Genomic DNA, 8,090 nt, shown 5'->3' with positions numbered 1-8,090 from the left:
TTGGATTTGAAATGGAATTCGAGATTATTGACGAGAAAATACACCTAATATTGGATGTCATCGCTCGGAATGTAATTGAATATCTACCCATAGATTACAACTTTCAGGGTAATTTGTTCTCGCTGCCAGCAAACTTCACGCATTTCTCTCCGAAGTCACTCAATTCATTATGCAATTACCAGCGAGATTTAATTACACGATCCTATATTAGACGTCGCCAATTTCGTTTAATGAGGGATCTTACAGAATATCTCTTCAGTCTTGCGCTATATGCCGAGGCAGGAAGAGGTTTGTTACCGTGAAAACCTGGTCGCCAGTGTTCATAGTTGTGTAGGTATTGGTTTGTTTGGTATAATATAACCACCACGAGTGTACCTTAGGACAGAGAAACAGTACCTGTCAATCATGTAAAATTTACATCCTGAATTATTTTAAGTTGATATATGGTTGATTGCATTTTGACAATATCTTGCACATAGAGCAGGTTTTTTACCAAGATCGCGCTATGAGGGCGCTCACCGACCTGATTGGAATCGCTGGCCTTTTTGCCTGATAAATCAGGTGAGCAGCGATGATTTTCCAAGTTGAAGTAATTCAATAAAAAATAATTAAAAAATAAAACATAGTGTGAGCACAGGATACCAATTCCATACAGGCTCACCGATAACGCGGGGCGTGCTCAATTGAAGTTGTCTATTGCAAATTGCGATCGGTGTATACTCCGAAACAAGCACGTGCGCTAGTATGATTCATTTTTACCGTGTTCGATTATGCTATCAATAGAGTGCAATATTAGCATATGTTATAGCCGTCTAAGATCGGCATTTAGGACAGACTTCGTAAACACAGTACTGGGCGATTCGTGGCTACTTCGGAAACTCATGTATATGATGTCGGACTTATCGTAATCGAAATTAGTACAGCCATACTGAATATCTAGCCATCATTTAGAAGTATTGCGCTTTAGTTCTACCCAAGGAAGCATAGCAATACTGCCAGAAGCGGCTATGGCTACAAAGAATTATTATCGCTTAGGGCTCCGGTCGCACGAACAGAGGAAATCGAAGTAGCAAACTGAAAAAAAAAATCCGCTGCTCTACAGCAAAACTGAAATTGTCAGTTCAAATAGAAGTATGCCACGGAGCCGACACCGACCTATGCGACCATTGTACAGTACCTGAAACAGTCGAGCATTTTTTGCTGCACTGTAATCGATATGATTTTCATTGGAACTTTTTATTCGACAGGGCGCGCGAGCTCAAAATCACTGCAACACTCGAAAATCTACTGATCATCCCCGAAATGTTATCCCATGTTGCAGAATTTGTTATATCTTGTGGTACTTACTTGTAAATCGGTTCTTGCCCATATTTTGGTATATCGCTCATTCTAGTCCGTGACGCACCTGGCCTTACAGGCGAAAAGCGTCACTCATCTTTTCATCGATAATAATAATAATGCCACGGAGCTGAATGACTACATACTGTTCAGTGTTCATGCTGTGTTCATTTCATTGGCGCACGGCCGCTAGTATCGTCCTTCACCGAAGTAAAAAAAATGGTAGCAAATTACGAATATGTTCAATGGCACAGGTAGTAAAATTCTAGGAAATAAGTTCGTGTTAAGCGGTGATTTAGCTATGCGAATCAAAGCAATTTAATAGCTTCGGTTGACTAATTATAGGAAAATGGTTCTCGTGTAATTGATAGCTTCCGTCCTGTCTCTGGACAATGTTTCTGAAAATCTATTTCTGACAGAAAAATTCCTATGTCATTATTAATAGGAAGGGAAATTAGATGATTCCACCGCTTCAGTGGTTGTTGAGTTATGTTCTTTTCATTATTCCTTGGTGGTATGATCTTGCCATAGTGTGGTATATTCATAATTAGGTTTACGGGTAGACCTACATGGTGCTGGCAACGTAAAAGAACGCAAAGGCGTATGTTTGAGTTTATTGCATATATTAATTCCCATCGAGGGTTTTAATGACGAGTAATTATTTTGCAATCCAAAGTTATTTCATACGAAAGTTGATTACAAGTATACGCTTGAAGCTCATCGTCTCTGATGCGGGCTATCACCCTATATCCAACAGCGATACCTGTTGCCCTGATTCTAAATTTCGCACTAGGCCTATTCATAGAGGCATATGATATATAGGCTACAATCCAAGTAAAATATGAAAATTGAATACAACCGTCATATATTCGTTCCATCTCAACCATTTTGTGATTGCTGTAGACACCTATAGGTCGTAGCATGAAGCAGTTTCTGTGTACGGTATTTAGCTGTCTTTGGGTATGCAGATGTGGTTTGTTGCCGGTTACAACGGCAACACTAACAGGCGCCGTGAGCCGCGACACATTCACATCAGTTGACACTGCGAACTTGGGCGATGCAGTTCTCACTGAGGACATTGCATATAATGAAACAAGACGAATCAGCACTAGACGATCCCCATGCAGATATTCTATGGATGTATCCCTTCTTCATGAGAACATCACGCTGCAGAAAGAGTGCTGCGGTACAGTCGAACGCGTGTTTCGAATATATTGGAGCTTCTCCACCATGAAACTTGGAGACTACTTACGCGCTTTAAAGAATTGGAACTGTACCACATTTGAACGAGAGTGCGAGGAAAGAAATTATGCGTTTTCGCAGTACACGTCGCTTCTGTACGATCGGTTTTGTTCCCCAGCACACTTTGAGCAGTCTTGTGAAAGTAAACTGTTACCCTACACTAGAAATTACACACTGGCAAACCACTGGATTGCAGCAGACGAAGGCTCTGGCAGTGATCATTCGGAAGGAGCCGCCGATTTGAGAACAGGCTGGTCTGAGGCGCTCCACGTGGATTCATTGATGCGCAACATGACGCAAGAAGATCAAATGGAGCCATGCGTGCAGGCTGCGTTGGTCAATATTAATAACTTCTCCGCTGGGCGTTATTTCGAAACAAAACAGCATGAAATGGCATTTTGTGATATATCGTGGTGCGCTTTTACAACGGACGTCTTCAAAACCAAACACATCACCGATTCGGTATGCATGCATGAGAAGTAAGTGAAATCGATGTAGGCTGTTGAGTGTTGGTGTTGGTTGATCTATTACTGATGCTAACTTTTTCAAAACATATAGATACCTCGTAGCAAAATATTCGTGGAGTATTATTCAAGAAAATATATGGTTTATTAGAGGCAGATATTGTCATGGGACTAATTTTTAAGCATAAATCCCGAAGCATACGCGAATATTATTTGTATCATAGACGTGTCATTTCGAGAGGCGGAAACACGAATCTCGTGATGGACACATATCGAATGTAACTGTCATTCTTGATTGAGTATACGCTTTTGCTTTTATTATGGCATGAAACGTGCGTATTGGGTCACGGCCTGTATAATAGGGTTACCATATTTTGGAAATGTGCGAAGAGGTCACTTTTCAAAATTTTCAGACTTACAATAGTGGAGTAAAATCCGGAAAAATGGTAAATTTTCCCTGACTTTGCAGTTGGTTGACTAAAAAAGGTCATTTTTCCGACTCGGTTCCAGAAATTGATACTTTTCTCTTGAATTCTCCGTTGGTTGACTAAAAAAAGGCCAACTTTCTGTCCCAACTCCTAAAATACCATTTCTATCAGTTTTCCGTTGGTTGACTAAACTAAAAAAAGGACATTTACCTGACTCAAGTCCCGAAAAGCACGTCTGATCGTTAATTGGCCGCTGATTCCCTATATCTCAGTCCAATTTCCACCTGCATTTAACCAAAATTCTCAACGGACAAGTGCTCAAAAAGAGGATATTCAGGGGCCCTCCGAGCACACTTTCAAAAAAGTCGAATAAGAGGACAAATCCTCTTAAAAGAGGACGCATGGTAAGCTTACTGTATAACTCACTCTAATCGTAATTTATGGGAATTGAGTAATGATGAAGTTAGGTAGTGGCACCGATGAGTCATCACAATATTGCGAGTAGTAGGCCATTAATGAAACCAGGGATATCTAGATATCCCTGAATGAAACGTTCGTCATCCGCACTGCAAACTCTTTCATTCGAACAAGTGCGTACCATCCCACAGGTTGAAAACACTGTTGTAGCAGATAAATCTTCAATATTCTGAGCGGATGAGATGTTTTGTGGGCAATGGGCATTGTACAAGAAGTGGCCAAGAACCTGATAGCAGCATACTCAAATGGGCTTTATCGGTATACGCTACTGAGAATTTACTGACGCGGTGTTGAATTCGAACTGCGCTTCTACCTCTACTTCAAAGATTATTTTACGCCTAAGGTACTTGCGTTACAGTGCATCTGCGTTAGTTGTGAACATGGATTATCCGAATTTGTTAGTTACCGCAAGTATTGGCGAACCAAAGTCGCCCCAAACTACGAATCAAAGGAACTTACTCCAAACATGCTTATAGTTCTAGCTAGACGTTCCATAGACCTACCAAAGAGCTCGTACGTAAATCAGTCGTTTTCTGTAATGGATATAGAGTTCGTCATGCCTTGGATATCTTTACTTCTGCACGGACGTGATTAATCAATTAGAGGATTTCGATTATTTATAATTTAATTGGGTTGAAATAATATGATTGCTTTCATTTCAGGTGCACTCACAACATTTACATTATGATGGCAGTTGCTGGTTTACTCGGACTGCTTATAACGGCAACAAACGCATTGGTGCTCATCGTGTTTGGAAGTAACCGCAGATTGCTGAATAGTCAAGGGATATACAAGATGTCTCTCGCGGCTGCAGACTTGCTCGTTGGAATTTTCGTCTTTCCGATGTTCATAGCGACTATGGGGAGAAGTTCCTTGACGCGGTACGAAGTAATATCGGCGGACGTGTTTGAGTACGGATGGGGAAGCGGCACAAACGGCACAAGGCTGATTGTAGAGAATTTTGACGACACCTTCTTTGGCCTTGCTGGATTTTTCACTACGCTTTCGCTGTCGGTCTCTATGTACAGCTTAATGGTTGCCAGTTTTGATCGGCTTCTCGTAGTATACCATCCCCTGGAATACAACCAGTTTCACGCCCGAAAAGTCGCGAAAAGATGCGTAGCCATTCTGTGGATTTTGGGGATTCTATATTCTGTACTGCCATTCTTCGTAGCGGATCTCCAATATATGCGGGTGGCTTCGATACTGATTTGTATCGGAGGTGGCGAGGTCGCTTTGATTTTATACGCTGTCACGTTCGCTATCCCACTGTTTCTGGTTTGGTCGGTAAATCTAGCTACGTTCTGCTACTCAAAGAGAAATGCCCAAGTAAGACCGAAAGTTAGACTCCCTAAAAGCAACGCAGTTTTCGTAAACCTTGAGTCAAGGCTCGCGAAAACGCTATCAATCATGGTAGGCGCCTTTACTCTTTGCATTTTACCCGTCGCGATAGTCCTGGTGTCCGAAATGTTCCTAGACGGAATCGACATCAGCCGGCCCAGGCATTTTCACATGCCCACCGCCGTTACGGTGATGTCGCTGGAGGCCGTGTCTGCGTTTATTTTAATGTCGAACAGCCTGTGGAACTTCTTCATATACAATGTCCGAAGTCAAGAGTTTCGTGCGTGTCTGCTCGCGCTGCTACGCAAAGGCGGTCGAAAATGTTGCGGGTCTTGCTACTATGGTGCCGGAAAAGGCGCCGCTGCTAAGTTCGTGAACACAAGTTCTTCAACGATTAGCTCACAGCGAAAAGCAATGACTTTGACAACTAGAACTTGAAATTTTCACTTTATTGTATACGTGCTACATGTAGCCGCATCAGTCCTAGGCAGGCCGTGTTATTTTTGGCGTTTCGGCAACCAAATGCGAAAACTGCCAAAAATAAAAATTTTAAAATGTTAAAAATAAGACTTTTTGAAAATATTGATTGTTGCCAAAGATTTGGATAGAAATGTCAACAAGTATTGAAATGAGTCTGCATGAAGCGACAAAACAAGTGTGGGGTCACTGAACCCTTCGGAAGGCCGCGGTCTAACGTCCAAGGGATCTATGTAATGCGAATGAAAATGTTGGGTCGAGGCCAAACAGTTGAGTATTGATATCTGGATTTACATTATTTTGTGGGTTGATCAACCCGGGTAGTAAATTATATCCTGCAATTAGGGATGTAGCGCAATGACTAGGCCTTTTCCGGCTGTCACCGCTCGCGCATTTTGTTGCCTCATGTAGCCGACACGCGCGACCCATGCTGCATTTAGGCCAATGCGTATACATAATTCCATTTACTTTCAACTTGTTAATGAAAATGTCAGCATATGGTGCAACCACTGATAGATTTTGTCCCGTTTGACAATAGGGATATAGTTTCATCAATGAACAATTGAACATATACACTTACACAGTGCAAAATGCCTCAGTCGCCAAGAATCCCCATCAATGCGTACCAAACCATTAGGGTTGTATTTAAAACAAACAGTGTTTTAAAACACTTTGTTTTAAACATGTTTTATACAGTGTTTTCAACAAAGGCCCTTCGAAAAAATGTTTTTCTAAGTTGTAAAATTATGCCATAATTGTGTAAATACTTTCTAAAAATCATGTTGTATGAGCCTATACTGACAATTACCACCCGATTTAGCCGACGTATATCGAAATACCCTCAAAATAGTAGGTTCAACAGTTATAGTACAGATATTTCGTCAAAGGAGCTATATTTACCCTATATTTTCAATTGTCAATGTCAATCCATCATGACGTCACAATTGAATATTCGTGACGTCATGGCCTAAAAAAACCAAAAAAACAATAAATGTTTGCAATTGCGTATGTTATTTGTTGTTCTCTATTTGATGACGTTTCAAGAGGAATCAGTTTCCAATTCGACTGTCCTTTATTTCTATTCCGCTTCTCTAATCATTCTAATTGTCTGATTTTAATCAGCTGATTATTTGCTTACTGTTCTTCTTTCCTATTTGTTTGCCCATACATTTTCCTCGGTGCTGTTGCATCATTCTTCATTCCATCGAGCAACGGCCGAGCATGCACTATTGCGAAACTCGCTTATGCATCTTCGTTTTTCAACCAATCAAAGCCTTGTGCAGTAAGGAGTGCTTGGTTGTATAAGACTGAATAAAAGACTGATACGCAAGCTTTGCCGAGTCCAAGAGCAGATTCAGCTGAGCAGACAGGAATCGACGCCCGTAAATCGGCACTCATTATACCAGTGGTTCCCAACCGGGGAGGGAGGAATTCCCACCTTGGGGGAATTTTGAAATTTTTAAGGGGGAATCTGGCTTTGGCGTTGTTTTGGAAGATGCACTTGGCTCACCAAGTTTTTAGATTTTTATGGTAGAACTGTGGTATGAATGTATGAAACTAGTTCAGAATTTACCATGGTATTTTTCATTGGCGGTGTATATTTTAATGCCTTCCGTATAGATATTGCACTCCTGATAAAGTGAGGCTCGCGAGACGATTTCGTTGGGCCCGCAACAGCTTCTCGGCCAAATTGCTGTTAAGCAGGAAAAAGTCAAGAAAAATTCAGCACAAGGCCGCTGGTGAAATTGTTTGCCTTTTTAAGCCAACATATGAGCTAGCGTGAAAACATACCAGATTCATCGATTCAACTCCAGGCCATTCCAAGCGGACTTGGTGATTTTTTTTCGTCAGAGGCTACCCGACCCGTAAAATACAGGTTAAATTTAGCTGTACTTTTACCAACGTGTACTGCGGTCCGTATTCGACATATAGTTCGGACATATCTGAATATTTTTGGCCATTAATTTCTCAGTCAACAAATGGTTGTGCGTTAAAAAGCACGTGTTATTAGTCAGAGGCAACTTTTTCATAGGGGTGGGGAATTTTAGCTCAGATATCGGCCAAGGGGGCCACGAGACGAAAAAGGTTGGGAACCACTGCCTTATACGATTGGAGTGTCGTGTCGAAATAATTGGCAATAAGGTTGTATGGAATCAATTCGCCATAGCGAGTCTGGAAGCAATACGCATTAAAACTAATTCAAGCTGATGACCCTCTTCGGTTCGGGCGCAGGCGTTCAGGACTCTGCTGCCTAGTGCCCATCATGGATTAATCGCCTCTGCTTCGCATCGAATCTGCTACATCTTATGTTGGTACATTCAGT

The 8,090-nt window shown here is 41.5% G+C and overlaps 1 protein-coding gene and 1 long non-coding RNA gene across 2 annotated transcripts in view; both read left to right on the top strand.

Moving 5' to 3' along the window:
- Window positions 1-7,099, top strand: part of LOC145444885 (uncharacterized) — a 208,776-nt gene extending 201,677 nt beyond the window's left edge. The window contains exon 2 of the long non-coding RNA XR_013916813.1: window positions 6,621-7,099. This is a non-coding gene — a long non-coding RNA (uncharacterized LOC145444885). The remainder of the gene's footprint in view (window positions 1-6,620) is intronic.
- Window positions 2,245-6,344, top strand: LOC145444873 (uncharacterized). The gene is made up of 2 exons (XM_080322918.1): window positions 2,245-3,059; window positions 4,612-6,344. Exons 1-2 carry the CDS (start codon window positions 2,260-2,262, stop codon window positions 5,726-5,728), a joined length of 1,917 nt encoding a protein of 638 aa, XP_080179044.1. The 5' UTR covers window positions 2,245-2,259; the 3' UTR covers window positions 5,729-6,344.
- Window positions 7,100-8,090: the final 991 nt, after the last annotated feature.

This window comes from Botryllus schlosseri, chromosome 8 (genome assembly GCF_051294905.1).
Source record: "Botryllus schlosseri isolate E-star chromosome 8, Bs_hap1, whole genome shotgun sequence".
In the NCBI taxonomy this organism is placed as follows: domain Eukaryota; kingdom Metazoa; phylum Chordata; class Ascidiacea; order Stolidobranchia; family Styelidae; genus Botryllus; species Botryllus schlosseri.
Note: the sequence above shows the minus strand (reverse complement) of the source record. Positions and strands in the feature narration are given on the sequence as shown.

What these genes read in the sequence shown, in the direction of transcription:
- LOC145444873 (XM_080322918.1), top strand. Translation starts at nt 2,260, where the DNA reads ATGAAGCAGTTTCTGTGTACGGTATTTAGCTGTCTTTGGGTATGCAGA. An exon ending in TCGGTATGCATGCATGAGAA is followed by an intron (nt 3,060 to 4,611) that starts GTAAGTGAAATC and finishes CTTTCATTTCAG; the next exon opens with GTGCACTCACAACATTTACA.